At 52.9% G+C, this 18,291-nt stretch overlaps 1 protein-coding gene across 1 annotated transcript in view; it reads left to right on the forward strand.

Annotated features, from left to right (window-relative positions):
• Nucleotides 1-18,291, forward strand: part of PLXNA3 (plexin A3) — a 460,104-nt gene that overhangs the window by 205,189 nt on the left and 236,624 nt on the right. Inside the window, exon 5 of the mRNA XM_069209502.1 lies at nt 4,529-4,629. Coding sequence (XP_069065603.1) covers nt 4,529-4,629 — 101 coding nt within the window. The remainder of the gene's footprint in view (nt 1-4,528; nt 4,630-18,291) is intronic.

Raw genomic sequence — 18,291 nt, forward strand, 5'->3', positions numbered from 1 at the left:
CACTCGCCAGCATCATCTGTGCCCATGGAGTCCGCACCGTATCCTATCCTGATGGTGCTGAGCTCATACTCTCCGACAAGATGCCAAACACCTGGACCAATTTATCCACCTGCGTGACTGAAGTCACCAGGTAGTTGGAAAGCAACATCCTCAACACAGACAACACGGAAGGAGAAATCTTTGGCAAAGACACCTTGTTCTGGGACTCCACCTGGTAACCTGGAGACTTTGGACCCTCCCAACAACCCAAGCAAAGAACCTTGGAATAGTAATTGACAAGCAGTTTACCATGACCAGCCAAGTGAGTGCAGTCTCTGTCTCCTGCTTGGAACCATCCAAGAAGCTCAAGAAGCTCTTCAAATGGCTCCCCACCAACTCTTGCAGGACTGTTACCCAAGCTCTCATCACCAGCAAGGTGGACTGCAGCAGCATAGTTTATGCTGGAATCAGCGCTTGACTGACCAGAAGACTTAAGACCAAACAACTCGGCGGCCAGGCTCACCCTCAGCCTTCCACCCACGCACACCACCCCGCACCTCAAAGAGGTCCACTGCATCCTGATCGACAAACAGGCACTCCTCGGACTCCGCACACACACATACAAAGCCTTACGCAACACTGGCCTCTGTGCCTCAACTGCAGAAACTTCCACAAACCTACCAGACATCTCTGCCCAGCCAAACTCCTGCCCGCCCGCCCCACATACGCAGAACCAGATCTGGTGGCTTCTACCTCGCTCCTAAAGCCTGGAGTGACTTGCCATGCAGACCGGGCCTCCTCCTCTGTTCATGTCTACAAGAAACTGAAGCCCTGGCCCTTCATCTAGCCCCGACCCTGGCTCGGCCCATATAGCTCCTGCTTCAGGATACCCTCCAGGTTGAATTGTACGCTACACAAATACACCTAACATCTAAAACAAACTGCCCCACAGGCCAATGCCTTTTAAGTGCCATGAAGAGCACAGTGGTCTATGTGGGGCACTAGGAATGTCTAGTCTCAAACTCAGCGTCACATGGAAATGGAAAAAAGACACCCCCTCCCCTTTCCTACACTAAGGCACAGTGTTATATGGGCCACTGGAATTATGCGGCAGGTGAGGGCCAAAATACGTAGCAGGTTTGAGTAAATTATGTGGCTAGAAAAGGCCAATTATGCAGCATTTTGCTGCATATTTTGTGATAGTGTTACTTATTTTTCGATATTAAACTTGTTAGCACTGTCTCGGCATTAGTTGTACCTCACTAGTACTAGTTTAATACCCAAATATAGTAAGATGCTACAGAAAGGTGACCAGTTAACTTTTGCAAAGGGACTTCCACTGCGCCGCACCACGTGCTAGTAACTTTTGAACCGTTTGAGCTAGAAACACATTTTTGTTAAAATCTACAGATTAAGCGGCAGATGTGGATTATGTGGCAAATCTACAGCATGAGTAAATTGTCGCCGCCGCACAATCGCATAATTCCAGTGGCCCGGAGTATAATTCCCTGGCCTACGTCTCTGGCCACTCCCTGTCTGGACAGTTTATTCTAAAGGCCCCTGAGGGTGTGTGCACTGCTTGTGATGGAAGCACTCGATAGGAATTTTAAGATAACTAAATAAACACATTGTCTGAAATCCTGCCTTTTCCTGACTTGGAGTTGTCTGTGGAAGGCCTGTGGGGGGTGTAGGTGAGGGCAAGTATGTGGGGGTCACGGGGGGGGGGGGGGGGGGTCGCCAGCGTGTGGTTGTATCGATGGCCGAGCACCGAGGTCAAAGGGTGCAGGGGTTATCTCCAGCCTGTGAAGTAATACCTGTGCTGTTTAACGCCACCCCTGCTGCGGCTTTGTGGAGGGCAGTTTCATCTCCGCGGGGTGTACATGCCCTCCAGGAGGGTTCACTGGGGTGATTGGTGGGCGAGGAGGGCAAAGGTTATCTGGTGCTAATACCTGTGTCTGCGACTTGGAGACAGGCAGCTATAGGTCCGACGGTGTGCATCTGTACAAACCGCTGGGGTACTCGGAGGTCAGTCAAGGATGATGCACTCAGGTGAGCTAAGGGTGATGTGTGATTAACAGCTGTGCTGGCGCGCTCAGGTGAGCTTAGGTGTGATTTAATAGTTACCTTAGAGCACTCAGGTGGGCTAAGGGTGATGTGTGATTTTAACAGCTGTGCTGGCGCACTCAAGTGAGCTAAAGGTTATGTGTGGTTTAACACATGTGCTGGTGCACTCGGGTGAGCTAAGGCGGATGTGTGTTAACACCTGTGCCGGTGCACTCTGGTGAGCTAAGGCTGATGTGTGGTTTAACAGCTGCGGAGGTGGACTCAGGTGAGCTAAGATAAATGTGTGATTAAACAGCTGTGCTGGTGCACTCAGGTGAGCGAAGGGTGATGAGTGATTTAACAGTTGAGCTTGTGCACTCAGGTAAGCTAAGAATGATGTGTGATTTAACAGCAGTGCTTGTGCACTCAGGTAAGCTAAGGGTGATGTGTGATTTAACAGCAGTGCTTGTGCACTCAGGTAAGCTAAGGGTGATGTGTGATTTAACAGCTGTGCTGGTGCACTCAGGTGAGCTAAGGGTGATGTGTGATTTAACAGCTGTGCTGGTGCACTCAGGTGAGCTAAGGGTGATGTGTGATTTAACAGCTGAGCTTGTGCACTCAGGTGAGCTAAGGGTGATGTGTGATTTAACAGCAGTGCTTGTGCACTCAGGAGAGCTAAGGGTGATGTGTGATTTTAACAGCTGTGCTGGCGCACTCAAGTGAGCTAAAGGTTATGTGTGGTTTAACACATGTGCCGGTGCACTCTGGTGAGCTAAGGCTGATGTGTGGTTTAACAGCTGCGGAGGTGGACTCAGGTGAGCTAAGATAAATGTGTGATTAAACAGCTATGCTGGCGCACTCAGGTGAGCGAAGGGTGATGTGTGATTTAACAGTTGAGCTTGTGCACTCAGGTAAGCTAAGAATGATGTGTGATTTAACAGCTGAGTTTGTGCACTCAGGTAAGCTAAGGGTGATGTGTGATTTAACAGCTGTGCTGGTGCACTCAGGTGAGCGAAGGGTGATGTGTGATTTAACAGTTGAGCTTGTGCACTCAGGTAAGCTAAGAATGATGTGTGATTTAACAGCTGAGTTTGTGCACTCAGGTAAGCTAAGGGTGATGTGTGATTTAACAGCAGTGCTTGTGCACTCAGGTGAGCTAAGGGTGATGTGTGATTTAACAGCTGAGCTTGTGCACTCAGGTAAGCTAAGGGTGATGTGTGATTTAACAGCAGTGCTTGTGCACTCAGGAGAGCTAAGGGTGATGTGTGATTTAACAGCTGTGCTGGTGCACTCAGGTGAGCTAAGGGTGATGTGTGATTTAACAGCTGAGCTTGTGCACTCAGGAGAGCTAAGGGTGATGTGTGATTTAACAGCAGTGCTTGTGCACTCAGGAGAGCTAAGGGTGATGTGTGATTTAACAGCTGTGCTGGTGCACTCAGGTGAGCTAAGGGTGATGTGTGATTTAACAGCTCTGCTGGTGCACTCAGGTGAGCTAAGGGGGATGTGTGATTTAACAGCAGTGTGTGTGCACTCAGGTGAGCCAAGATAAATGTGTGATTTAACAGCTGTGTTGGTGCACTCAGGTGAGCTAAGGGGGATGTGTGATTTAACAGCTGTGCTGGTGCACTCAGGTGAGCTAAGGGTGATGTGTGATTTAACAGCAGTGCTTGTGCACTCAGGTGAGCTAAGGGTGATGTGTGATTTAACAGCAGTGCTTGTGCACTCAGGTGAGCCAAGATAAATGTGTGATTTAACAGCTGTGTTGGTGCACTCAGGTGAGCTAAGGGTGATGTGTGATTTAACAGCTGTGCTGGCGCACTCAGGTGAGCTAAGGGTGATGTGTGATTTAACAGCTGTGCTGGTGCACTCAGGTGAGCTAAGGGGGATGTGTGATTTAACAGCAGTGCTTGTGCACTCAGGTGAGCCAAGATAAATGTGTGATTTAACAGCTGTGCTGGTGCACTCAGGTGAGCTAAGGGGGATGTGTGATTTAACAGCTGTGCTGGCGCACTCAGGTGAGCTAAGGTTGATATGTGTGGTCTAACGCCTGTGTTTGATCTTTGAGGTCAGGAAGGGTGCTGTGTGTGAATTTCCACCCGTGCCAGGACGCTCAGGGGTTGGGGAAATGTGGTGTGTGTGAAGTAACACCTGGGCCAGGGTCTGAGCGGCCACGTGGAGGTGTCCTGGCGTGTGTGAAGTCCTCGTGCTGGGACAGACCCGGGGAGGTAGGCCCAGGCGATGGTGGTGTGCGAGTCCGCGCTTGTGTTGAGGCACTCGGGGGGCGAGCGGAGTGATGGAGGTATATGTGAATTCATACCTGTGCTGCCGCTGTCGGAGAAGCAGGGTGGTATGTATAAACACCTGTGCTTCTCGCCTCCGGTGAAGGGGTGTGTGCAAGGGGGGTGCCATGTGCCTTCAGCCCCTGGACTCCCGAAGTGTCCAGCTGGTTGAATGAGGCGTGGATAAAGCGTGCCACCTTCCACTCACGCCCTCTCTTCCTCCTCAGGTGAGCCGGGTTCCTGTGGAACATTGTCAGCAGTATCAGACCTGCTCGGACTGCCTAGGATCCGGGGACCCCCACTGCGGCTGGTGTGTCCTCCATAACAAGTAAGTCTCTAGGGATGTTATCCCCCAAGTGCAAGCTTGCGCCCCCTGTTTGTAAAACACGGGCTACTGGCACAGCCGGTGCCCATCTGCATCTCAGCCCACCATTGCAGTATCAAAGACCAAGCAATGTCCACCATATAATACGAATTTGAAAAAGTTTAGATTTAAACCACTTTGTACAACAAAAGGCAATGCCATGTAGAGGCCTGGGTCCACGGGTAACTTTGTTAAAGGCAGGGATCTGTGGGTGAAGAAAGTTACCGTTTCATTTTAATTTTCTGCTAATTTCTTTTAAGGTATTTAAAGTTACTTTGAATATGGAAATGTTGGGAGATTTCACTGTACTGTAGATTGTTCAATTGTAATACCATATTAATATACACCATGTGATATTGTTTCCAACGCTATTGGTGATTCTTTTGCACTCTTTGATGTCAATATCTTCTCAATGAGACATCTTTCGCTCTTTTAAGCTGCCACAGTACAGTATTCCTCTGTGGCCTGTCTGTGGAGTGGCTTCTAACTTGAGGACCCGGGGTGCTTTGCTATTAGACAGCTGTCTTGCAAGAAGGAAATGTTTCTTGGACCATGGCCACATAGACCTGTGCCTTATGTTGTTACCTTCCAATATGTCCTCATCCATCCTGGATCTTGATTGATGGAGCTAAATGTTAGAATCATTTCCCACTGCTTGCACAAACCCCAAAGCATGAAAAGTCCAACATGCCCAGATGTTAAACACCCTCCAAAACCCAATCATAGGCAAGAGTTTGTTATTTTAGATTGTAATACAAAAAACCTGTTCCCAAATGTACACTGCAGTAGCCCTCACAGAAGCAGCTTCCGACATATAATCCTGACTAGAAGAGCCTGGTGGTCTTACAGGCTCCAGGAGAATTCACTAACAGTGCAGGCTTGTCCTGATCGTTCCCTCGGTCAGTTCTTTATTTCCCTGGCTCTCCTAAGTGAGATCTTGCAAACTTTGTGTGTGTTCTTACCTGTGTTTTTATCTGAAAAGTTCCTTTCAGAACTTTTACAATTCATTCTGTTTGTCTTTTGCTCAACATTTGCAACATCTAGCAGGCACACTAAACATGTGTGTTCCTTTTCCACAAAGCTTTTTGGTCCGAATCCCTTTATTTCTGAAGTGCCCTTCTTTTGGCAGGAAAAAGGCTCCCACGTATCCTCACCAGGTATGTCTGGTGTACTTACCATCTTCACATTCTGTCAAGGGATGTGAATTTTTTCCAAAATGTCAAGAAAGACCCTCAAGGACCATGAGGGTATAAGGCTGCATGGAAATTTGGAAAAGCTGAAAGACAATAGAGACTCTATGGATGCTCTGCTTCCTCTGCGATGGTGCCTATCACCCCTAAGGATGCTCACAGAGGGAGATCTAGGAAAAGGAGGTCTGAAAAAGGGAGGAAAAGACCCACCGTGATTGACATTCCCATCAATGTATTTCCTTCACCATCGAAGAGAAAGTCGTTGACCCCCGACGTGTCCTCCTTCGAGAGCTGGCGTGATCGCTGCAGACATTGAAGCAGTAAGTATTCACCACTGAAGGCATTCCAGGCGCACACATGCATCTCGTTCGAGGTCGATTCTGTCCATCTGATTGACGTCAATAAATCGATCGCTGGCGGCACTCATTCCGGAAGGACACCGTTTGATGTCCCCAAAATCAACGTTGAGAATATTGATCTTTACACCAGAGGTGGAGTCTACGTCAGAGAAGACATTGAGGCTGTCACTGTCTGCTGAGTCAGCACCCCACCACTTTTTTGACCCCCAGGGTTGGTTTGTGATTCTAGCTGAAGATGGTCTGCAAACTCCGCTCCAACTTCTAGTTCTTCCACCGCCAGTGAGGATGGTGTCAAGGCACACGCTGATCTCATCGGTAAGAATTGTGTGCCTAGAAGATCTCCTGGAGGCATTTACTATCTTGAGACACTTCTCTCTCTGCTATGGGGTGCGGAGTCTCTACATACATGAAAACAGTGTAGAAGAATCAGGTCACCATCTGCTTCTACTCATCCTTCTTCACGCAGTCCTAGATCGCAAGATCCCCATGTAAACCCTCCTCTCTGCCAGGTTCCCCCTCAAGGATCTCCTCCGTGGATGACATCACCACGTTTTATGATCTTTTGATGAGGGGAGCATCCAAATTTCCATTGGAGGCACCACAGACATCGTTGTCATTGACAATGGAGACGCTCTAACCTTGAGAATCTCCAAAATCCTTTCTTCCACTGGTGTCGGGCTTATCGGCAGCAGATGAAGACAAATTCCTAACATCGTGTACAGTAAACTCCATGTCAGCCTAATTGAGTAGGGTCCTGATTTCTTGAGGTCCTTTCACAAACTAGACTGTTATAGTCTTGGCTAAGATGAGGAGGCATGCATTGGCACCTGAGACATTGGTTGCATCCGATAAAGTAAGAAGATCAGTCAGTCAGGATTTATAAAATGCAGCAAATCATCTGTGAAGGTCTTAAGGTGCAGAAGTTGCTAGCTTCTTCGCGATGCCCTATTCACTCGAACAGCCATGTCTTGAGTCCTTTTCTGAATTCCTGGTGTGAATCAGACTTCCTGAGTTGCAGGGAAATGTCGTTCCAGGCTTTGGCCATTAGGGGAGAGAAGGAGCGTCCTCCGCTGCTGGTTTGGTGGGTCCAGGGGTGTCTGCGAGGAAGAGGGAGGCTGATCGCAGGGGTCTGGTGAGTTGGGTGAAGGTAATTTTTTTGTTAATGTATGCTGGTCCTTCGTTGTGCAAGGCTCTGCGTGCGTGCATCTTGAACTGGCATCTCTTCTGGATAGGCAGCCAGTCTAGCTTCTCGAAGTGCGGGTGATGAATGTGGCTGCAAATACAAAGTGGTAATTTAGCCACTGTTCTAAAGATACAATAAGTGGGCTGGCTCTGTTGAGCAGCTGTGAGTAGACATTATGGATGGCCTTGAACCCCTCACAGATCTATGGTAACATTGTATGGAGGAATTTGGGGAGACAGTGCGTGGCACCACTGGAAACCCTTACCCTCCCGTTTCCAGGTGCTGCATTCTGTCAGCACACTGGGGAAGCAATGGTGAGAGGGAAGGATGAAGCCGAGACCTTACATTCTCCAAGTCTGGGTACATGCCCAGAGTCTGCAAGAATCCTCAGAGCCTTCCGTCCCTCATTAACCCTGCCCGCTGCAACAGAAGCAACATCCTCTGCAAGCCACAGATGCCCTTGCCAAAGAGGAGGACCTGAGGGGCACAAAAAGCTCAAACCCACCCTCAGCCAGCCAACTCTTCAGGACAGCAGCTCTCTAGTACCAGTAACCTCGCCCTCTCCATTAACCACTCCACAGTGTGACGTCACATCATCTGGAAGACTGGGGAAAGGTCACAAATGAGAACTGGGTGCTGACTATTGCACAGCTCCTGCTACACCCTCAGAATTCCTGGTCTGGGCTCAGCACTCCAGCCCCTGGTCTTGGCCTGGCCTACCTCTGGTCTGAGACAAGCCCACTTCCTGCCCCTGGTCTGGGACTGCCCCGCTCCTGGTCTGGGCTCGGCCTCCTCCTGCCCCTGGTCTGGGCTCGGCCTCCTCCTCCTCCTGCCCCTGGTCTGGGCTCGGCCTCCTCCTGCCCCTGGTCTGGGCTCGGCCTCCTCCTGCCCCTGGTCTGGGCTCGGCCTCCTCCTGCCCCTGGTCTGGGCTCGGCCTCCTCCTGCCCCTGGTCTGGGCTCGGCCTCCTCCTGCCCCTGGTCTGGGCTCGGCCTCCTCCTGCCCCTGGTCTGGGCTCTGCTTCCTCCTGCCCCATGTCTGGGCTCGGGCCCCCTTCCTGCTCCTGGCCAGGGCTCTGCCTCCTCCTGCCCCTGGTGTGGTACTGCCCTGCTTCTGGCCAGGGCTCTGCCTCCTCCTGCCCCTGGTCTGGTACTGCCCTGCCCCTGGTCTGAGCTCGGCCTCCTCCTGCCCCTGGTCTGGTACTGCCCTGCCCCTGATCTGGGCTCGGCCCTCCTCCTGCCCCTGGTCTTGTACTGCCCTGCCCCTGATCTGGGCTCGGCCCTCCTCCTGCCCCTGGTCTGGTACTGCCCTGCTCCTGGCCAGGGCTCTGCCTCCTCCTGCCCAGGGCTCTGCCTCCTCCTGCCCCTGGTCTGGGCTCGGGCCTCCTCCTGCCCCTGGTCTGGGCTCGGGCCTCCTCCTGTCCCTGGTCTGGGCTAGGGCCTCCTCCTGCCCCTGGTCTGGGCTAGGCCTCCTCCTGCCCCTGGTCTGGGCTAGGCCTCCTCCTGCCCCTGGTCTGGGCTAGGCCTCCTCCTGCCCCTGGTCTGAGCTAGGCCTCCTCCTGGTCTGGGCTAGGCCTCCTCCTGCCCCTGGTCTGGTACTGCCCTGATCCTGGCCAGGGCTCTGCCTCCTCCTGCCCAGGGCTCTGCCTCCTCCTGCCCCTAGTCTGGGCTCAGGCCCCCTCCTGCCCCTGGTCTGGTACTGCCCTGCTCCTTGCCAGGGCTCTGCCTCCTCCTGCCCCTGGTCTCGGCTCGGCTTCCTCCATCCCCTGGTCTGGTACTGCCCTGCTCCTGGTCTGGGCTCGGCCTCCTCCTGCCCCTGGTCTGGGCCTGGCCTACCTCTGGTCTGAGACAAGCCCCCCTCCTGCCCCTGCCCCGGGCTCCCTCTGTCCTGTTATAAATAGCCTCCTGCCCCCTCCCTGGCCGCCCCGGTGGGGGCTGATGGGCACGGCTCTCCTCTCCGGCGGAGCGCTCTGCGGTTCCTGCTGCTTGGCAGCCGCGTGTTTTCCTTGTGGGCATTTCCCACGGTTCCTTTCAGAGTGAGTCTGGTTCTTGCATTATGGGGTGAAGGGGCACGGTGAGGCACTTCATGAAAAATGCAGCGCATCCTCTTCAGAAGTACCCGGGCGGCTGCTCGCGGCTTTAATTGGAATATTCCATTGCTGAGCAAGTAAACCTATACCAGTGACGTCACTTCTTATGGCCAGAAATCTGGGGTGTCCCCTCCTGTGAAAGGACAAAAGGGATCTCTGTTCCTGTCATCTGATCCCTACCACCTCTGCTGGGGCCAGTTTAAGGTACTGCATTAGAGTATCAATAATGTAATTGTTTATATATTGCAGTCTGTTAGCAGTGATGTCACTTCCGGTAATCTGATAGTTGCATAAATCTTGTAATTTGTAATGGTCAAGTCAACTGCAAGGAGCTGAAGGATGAAATCGCAGATCAACGCCGTCCCCTCCGCCTGGCTTCTCTGCGCATTCTATGTAAGATCTCCAAGTGGTTACCTGCCTTCTCTGCGCATTCTACGTAAGATCTCCAAGTGGTTACCTGCCTTCTCTGCGCATTCTACGTAAGATCTCCAAGTGGTTACCTGCCTTCTCTGCGCATTCTACGTAAGATCTTCAGGTGGCTATCTGCCTTCTCTGCGCATTCTACGTAAGATCTTCAGGTGGCTACCTGCCTTCTCTGCGCATTCTACGTAAGATCTTCAGGTGGCTATCTGCCTTCTCTGCGCATTCTACGTAAGATCTCCAAGTGGTTACCTGCCTTCTCTGCGCATTCTACGTAAGATCTTCAGGTGGCTACCCATGCACACCAGACGCAGTGACACTAGCCCGCATCGCCAGTCGACTGGACTGCGGCAATGCTTTCTACGTAGGAATCACCACGCAGAACAGATGCCAATTCAAGCTACTGACCCACGCACACAAGGCTCCACACAACCAAGGACCAGTCTGCATCAACCACTATCTGAACTTCCAGCAGCCATTGAGAAGACTTCGCTCTGCCTCCTGCATCTTGCCCAGACTCCCTGCATCTACCGTCACCAGAAGTGGAGGACATTTCTCCCACATTGCAGCAAAGACCTGGAATGGCCCCCCCCGGCAACTCCAAACCATCACCTCCCTTCTGGAGTTCCGAAGAGCCCTCAAGACCTGGCTGTTCGAATGAGCTTCCGGGACCTGCTAGCGCCTGGATTGAGTACGCAATCAGGTGATTAGGAACGCTTTAGAAATCTGTGATTGAAATGAAGTTGCCTTCTGCAGTTGGACAGCAACCATCTCCTGGCCTGAACCTGGAGAGTAATCATGTAACTTCTGTAGTACAGTAACCTTGATAACACCGCCTGGACTGCAAATAGTTTTATTTACTTAAAATACCGGTATTGGTTCATCAGTCCTTGTATAAGTATATACCGTGAAGAACTGAAAACCACGAAAAACAGTTACAATCCGATAGCAGGGATATGTCTCCCTGTAATCTAATAATGTGGTACCCTTCCTTTAATAACGGAGCTGTGAGACACTGCTATTAAGTAATGGATTTATCATGTTTTTCACCTGATAACATGAACTTTGCCTCCTGTATTTCAGTGCCCGCCACATTCTGAAATCATATCGCAGCATGTAGCATTGCCCTTTAATTTGATGGGTGTGAATTAACCCTTTGAATGTCTGATAGAAGTGACGTCACATCGTGTGATGAAAGAAAAGTCCATCTCACGTTTCGATTGCATCTGAAAGTGTTAATTGCAAAAGTTAATTGTCTGAACCACTGAGACTTTCCAGAGAAGACGCAGGACCCAAACGTATACCTTACTACACATAGCTGCCCTCACGAGACATAAAACTTGAAATAGTTTTGACTGAGAAAGCTGGATTACAAATGTCCACCTCTCAAGTGAGTGCCCTCCTGCCCCTGGATAGCAGTTTCATGACTTCCTTGGACTACCAAGTAGCGCTTCTTCCAGTTGTCCATCTGGCGGTGGTATCACATCTGCGGTCCCATGGCAGCGACATGATGATTTATAATCAGATTGTAGTGATGTCACAAGCCTAATCTAATAGAAGTGACTTGACTTCCTTTAATTTGATTTTGGTGATGTCACGTCCTGTAATGTGATAGCAGGGTTTCATTTTTTTTTTTTTTTTTACCATATAGCGGGTATTCACTTTTTACCGAGCATCAAAGTTTTCAGGGCACCCCAATGGTGCAAGTTTCACAAAGTGTCCCTGATGTGACCTTTTTAGTCCTAAAGATGGAAACTTTCTAGAGTCTCCTCAAAACAAATATGAGGCGAGCTAAATTGCAGTTGCAGACAGACTTCTCTTACTTGGTCCTAAATTAATCTTCAGTCAATAAACTGTTCTTGGCCTCAGGTTCCCCTGAGGGGTATCCGAGTTTAAATTGTGAAGGGATTAGGACAGAGCTCCCAAACCGGTTGTGTATTAAGAGCTGCTCTTATGTTCAGTGAAAATATTGGGAGCTAATAATACTATTAGTGTTGTAATGGTGACCACTTTGGAAAGGTTTACATCTGTGGCCACCATATGCAAGGATAGCAGCAGTGATCACTCCAGTTCACTAGCCAGGGTGGCTAGCGGTAATGTGAAATAGCTGTACCGCTCTTTAGTTAATACATGCCACCCACTGCTGCGGTGGTCGGGCACAAAAGTACTAGTGTTAGTGATAAGTCTTCCACACAGGATTTATCACTCAAAAATCAGCTTTAAATGTATTTTAGAAAAATTTATTTTTCTCCAAACAATAGCTTCAGAGATCTGAAAATGCACGTTTTTTGGTCTTGAATAAGGTATTGGTGCAGTAATACATTAGTTCAACCAAACATTAGTATAACCAAACAAAAAGATTAAATTTAGAAGGATGGGATGCACGGGCGAGCTAGTTCCAGGCAGGAGAGCTACCAGTAGCTCACGAGCTACTCATTGGTGAAGTCTGGATTAGGAGCCTCATCAGACACCACATTGCTCATGATACCGAAGTTTGTATGGGCTAATCGATTGTATTATTGCTACTGGTGTCTTTCCTGAATAGACCCGAGAGGTCTGTCGTCCCAGTGCCTGCACCGGGCCGGTTGTGCAGAGGCTCCCGCACTTTTGATCTTCCAGTGGCGCGTTGTTCAGCCTGGCACCATCAGTTCAGGTTATTTGTCTGAGTGACGGGGCCTCTGTGGGTAGGACGAGGACTCCCCGTGGCACCGGGGCCAGGCAGGAGGTGCCACTGCTTTCCACAGCTGCCCACCCCCCTGAGGGCTTCCGCAGGCACCGGTGGGCTTGTTTCACCCGAGAACACGCTTGTGAGCAGTCTCCCACCTAGCGCCTTGAGGTTAGACTACCACAATGTTCACTAGATACCCGGGAGCGGTATTTGTGATGTTCTAGCTTCTTGTTTTGTCTGAATTTGTGTCTCTCTCCGCCCCCCTCCCACCCCAGCCCCAGCGACATTGTAGTTCGCGGTGTGATTCAGTGCACAACAGATCCATCAGTCGCACTGACTTCCGGCTGGTGTGTTGGGGCGGTGGAGGGTTTAAAGCGCATAAACGGAGGGCTTCTTTGAGGTGGACGGGGAGGGGGTGGACTCAGTGTCTGGAAAAAGTGAGACGCCTTCCTTCGGACTTTTTCCAGACTGAGTCCAACCCCAGTGCGACTGATGGATCGGTTGTGCACTGAATTACACCACGAACTACAATGTCTCTGAGGCTGGGGTGGGAGCGGGGCGGAGAGAGACAAAAATTCTGCTCTGGTGTCACCCCGGTGATGCTCAGCCCCCCCCCCCCCCCCCCCCCCCCCCCCAAAATCTCCTCTACCCTCGCTCTCCTCGGGTCTTACCATGCGCTCTATTCATGGCCCGCCTACCCTCTCCCCACCCCCCACTTCTTGTACTCTGCTCCTGCCCGTCCCTAGCCCTCCAGCCCCTCCTCACCCTACTCCTCTCTTCCTGCTTGCCCCCCCTCAGCTCCCTCCCCGGCGGCAGATGCCTGTACCTGCGGCGGACGCGAGAGCATCCCCCGGGCCCCCTCGAGGGCCGGCCGGAGTCACTGAAATTTATGAAGTGCCGATGAAGCCTTCTGGAGGGTTTTTGGCCGCGCCGGAGCCCGGCGGCTGTTTACTCAGCTGCCCTCAGTCATGGGAAGAGGATCTGTGCGTCCTGGCCGGCCCTTCGGGGACCCCCTCGGCCCCCCAAGACACTGCCCCGACGAGGGCGCGGAGGACTGACACTGCGCTCTCCACCTGCGTTGCGCACAGCACTCTAGAGCCAGGATCGGGCCTGCCCTCTCCAGACGGTGCTGTCTATGTGCACTCTCCACCCACTGTGCCCAGGAGAAAGCTACCCCTCTAGGTACAGTGCCCACCCAAGACCCGGCTCAAGTGGGGACTCGGAGGCCTGACACTGCACTCTCCACCTACGGTGCGCAATGCACTCTTGTGCCAGCCTCGGGACTGCCCTCTCCAGGCGGTACCGACTCTGCACTCCCCGACCTCGCGTGCACATAAGCAAAGCTACCCCTCTAGGTACAGTGCCCCCCCCCCCCAATAACACACACACGACCCGGCTCGGAGGCCTAACCCTGCGTCTCCGAGGGCGGTTCCCGTTAAATTCACTCCGGGTTCGAGGCCCTCGCCATGGACGTCTTTTCGACCTCTGGCGCTTCCTCTGCGACCCCTATTGCGATGGAGGTAGGACTGAGTTCTGGGGTCCTCCTGTGGTGCAGTGCTGCTGTTATTCACTCTCCCTTGGCTGACAGAAGTGATGACGGTGCAGAAACGCAATGCTGAGTTTTGCGTATTGTTCACAACTTAGGCTGCACACACGCCCTGTTCAGAGACCCCCGGTGAGGCACGCTCACCTCACACACATCCAGTACCTGGTTGGGGGGGGGGGGGGAGCCCTGCGCTGACTCCCCCGTTGCCACTTATTCACCCCTCCGTGGGTCACCCAGAGAGCGGGGACCCTATGTCCCTGGTGGTGTTAACCCCCAAGCAGCACAAAGCCCACCTTGCAGTTGAGATTGGGAGGTCCGGGGGGCCAAGAGCAGGCCGCAGGCGTGGCCAACTGGACCTTGGGCCTAAATAAACACGTTTTCCATCAGGCCAGTGGGAAGGGCTGCATGGGGGGACCCTGATCCAGTCACTTGTTCTTCCCTGAAAGGTACCACAGCATGCCACCCACAGCACCCAGTCACTCAGCCTAAGTGCCAAGAAACCTCCCCAGGACTTGGGGCGTTGAACCTGTCCTATGGTGGCAGGTGTGCAGCCTCACACACAACAGCACACAATGAGGAACGTGCTTCAGGAGGTAGGATAGCTCAGTGGAGTTGGGCACGTGCTGCCGACAGCTGTGTGTAACTTGTTGGCCGTGTGTTTGAGTCCACGCAGGGCCAACTCAGCTTTTCATGCTTCAGATTAATTGAAGCCCGTATACTTGAGTACAAAAACCACTCTTTGCTCACAGACCCTTGAAACTTAAAAACTGCTGTAGCCAGCTCTACGCAGATTAGACCACGTGAAGCTCACCTGGCTGTAATATGCACCAGCCTCGATTTTCCATCAGCCATTTTAGTTCATTTATATATCCTGCTTCTGTGGTGTTTGCGCAAAATACATGATTTTGGCGAGAAGAATTTGGCTAAGCATTTTGAATTGCTTTTAGAAAACAAATGCCTAGCCAATTAAAGTCTTATTGGGAGCGCATCCTTTGCACAGAGGCGGTCAGTACCTGGGCGTCTTGGCCCAGCAGTTATTAGGATTGCTTCCTTGGCACAGAGGCGGGTCAGAGTAACCGGGCGTCTTGGCCCAGCAGTTATTAGGAGCGCAGCCTTGGCGCAAAGACTGGTCAGTGTACTTGGGTGCAGCAGTTATTAGGATTGCATCCTTGGCACAGAGGCGGGTCAGAGTAACCGGGCGTCTTGGCCCAGCAGTTATAAGGAGCGCATCCTTGGCCCAAAAGCGGGTCAGAGTAACCGGGCGCCTTGGCCCAGCCGTTACTAGGAGCGCATCCTTTGCGCAGCAACTTGTCAGAGTACTTGGGTGCAGCAGTTATTATGAGTGCATCCTTGGCACAAAGGCGGGTCAGAGTACCTGGGCGCCTTGGCCCAGTAGTTATTAGGAGCGCATCCTTTGCGCAGCGACTGGTCAGAGTACTTGGGTGCAGCAGTTATTAGGCACGCACACTTGGCACAGAGGCGGGACCAGGGCGTCTTGGCTCAGCAGTTATTAGGCGCGCACCCTTGGCACAGAGGCGGGACCAGGGCGTCTTGGCTCAGCAGTTATTAGGCGCGCACCCTTGGCACAGAGGCGGGACCCCAGAGCGTCTTAGCCCAGCAGTTATTAGGCGCGCACCCTTGGCACAGAGGCGGGACCAGGGCGTCTTGGCTCAGCAGTTATTAGGCGCGCACCCTTGGCACAGAGGCGGGACCAGGGCGTCTTAGCCCAGCAGTTATTAGGAGCGCATCCTTTGCGCAGCGACTGGTCAGAGTACTTGGGTGCAGCAGTTATTAGGCACGCACACTTGGCACAGAGGCGGGACCCCAGAGCGTCTTAGCCCAGCAGTTATTAGGCGCGCACCCTTGGCACAGAGGCGGGACCAGGGCGTCTTGGCTCAGCAGTTATTAGGCGCGCACCCTTGGCACAGAGGCGGGACCAGGGCGTCTTAGCCCAGCAGTTATTAGGAGCGCATCCTTTGCGCAGCGACTGGTCAGAGTACTTGGGTGCAGCAGTTATTAGGAGGGCATCCTTGGCACAGAGGCGGGTCAGAGTGCCTGGGCCCTTGGAGTAAATGCTTTCATGGTAATAAGGGCCCAGCGCGGATACTTGAGTGATGCTCCGGCTTGGGGTAGATGCTCAAATGGTCTGGGCCCTGGACTGGTGCAAGCCTTCTGTGTGTCAGTGCGCATCAGAAGGAAGTGATGCTCCTGGCCTTTCAGTCTGAAGTGAGCAGGCAATCAATAGTTTGTCTTAATCAATGATTATTGTTGCAGATTGATGAGGTTTCACAACTCCGAGCATCTTGTGCTCTTTCTTCCCTACCTACTCACTATTGTGTGAATAATCTACAGAATGGGTAGCTCCCATTGCGGGCCCAGCAGGCCTTCCAGGGGTTGCTGTGGGAGCGGCGAGGGAGGCTGAGGCTGAGCCTTGCTGTGGCACGTTTGATTCGGAGCCTGTTCCGAGCTCTTTGGTGATTCCGGCGCAGGGGGCTGTGCCGTGGCCAAGCTTTCTGGTAATCGGAGCCGGAGTGACCATTCTCCTGGTGTTGTCTAGTAGCCATTAAAAGATCTTTCGTAGCGTCCTCAGGATCTGGAAGCAGGTGGAGGTGACCGCGTTTACTTGAGCTCCGGAACCACCCGCCCCTTTCCTCGGGCGTATACGCGCAGCTCCCATTTGGGCAGGGTGGCTCGCTCGCCTCGGACAACCCCAGCTGCTCTCCTAGGACACCCCCCAGCCAGCTTCTCTCGTAGGACACCCCCCAGCCAGCTTCTCTCGTAGGACACCCCCCAGCCAGCTTCTCTCGTAGGACACCCCCAGCCAGCTTCTCTCGTAGGACACCCCCAGCCAGCTTCTCTCGTAGGACACCCCCAGCCGCTCTCCTCGGACACCCCCAGCCGCTCTCCTCGGACACCCCCAGCTGCTCTCCTCGGACACCCCCAGCCAGCTTCTCCCCCCTAGGACACCCCCAGCCAGCTTCTCCCCCCTAGGACACCCCCAGCCAGCTTCTCCCCCCTAGGACACCCCCAGCCAGCTTCTCCCCCCTAGGACACCCCCAGCCAGCTTCTCCCCCCTAGGACACCCCGAGCTTCTCCCCCTAGGACAACCCCCAGCTTCTCCCCCTAGGACAACCCCCAGCTGCTCCCCCCTAGGACACCCCAGCTGCTCCCTTTGAGTTCATGCATCTGGCAGGTGATCTGGGCATGCGCACTCCGAGGGCGCACGTGTTGATTCTGGCACCTACCCCCTCTAAGCTAAGCTGAGCTGTGAACACGATGGACTGAGGGCTTGTGTTTCCGGCTCAAGTAACGGAGCTGCCGAGAGAAAGCAAACAAGCAGGGCCGCTGCTGGCCAGACCTAAGTCGGTAGCAGTGCGCGCAAAGTGCTTGGCGCCTGGCCGCCTCCGACCGAGGCTGCCCCGTGCCAGGGAAGGGCTCTGCCACCAGCGCTTCTCACCCCCAAGTTATCGTGTCCAGATGCCGCCGGCCCACTGCTGCCAAGCCTTGGAAACCTGCCTGCCCGGGCTCCAGTCACAGATGGTGCCCCATGGCTGCTGGTCCTGCAGGGCGCGGTGGGGTCCGGCCTGGTCAGCCTGGAGCTCGGAGCCCGCGCTGACCCCTCACAAGTCCCGTCCCCCCCGGGCTCTGAGGAGGAACTGCTGGTGGATGTATCGGATCTAGTGCCACTTGCAAGTCCGCTGCTGCCGTCATATCAGAAATGCAAATACACCTTTTTTAACGTGTTGGAACCACGAAGAAAGTGCAGTGGCAAAGAGAGCGTGACAAAAATGTTGTGCACTAACCGCAGGAGCAGGTTCCTGCCTGTACATACAGTCAGTGCTTCATTTGTAAATTAAAAGGTGCCGGTGCCCAAAGCCCTCCTCTTAGACACGCGGCTGCTGCATTTAAATGTGCGAGCATAGAATACTGAGGCAGCGTAATCCTGAAGGCGTCTCAGGCCTCTTCAATCCATGTACAGCCACTCCCTGCCCCTTCATCTCACTCCTGCAGCTTTCTGCGTTCTACCTTTGTGACGCTTTTTCGTTTTTCTCTTGTCTTTCCCATATGTGTCTTTTGCTCGCAGGAAACGCTTAAGGCACAAAAATAAGTGTCGGACCTCAAAAATAAGTGCCGGTGCTCAGCACCGGAAACAACAAGCACAAATTAAGCATT

This window comes from Pleurodeles waltl, chromosome 10, assembly GCF_031143425.1.
Source record: "Pleurodeles waltl isolate 20211129_DDA chromosome 10, aPleWal1.hap1.20221129, whole genome shotgun sequence".
NCBI lineage: Eukaryota > Metazoa > Chordata > Amphibia > Caudata > Salamandridae > Pleurodeles > Pleurodeles waltl.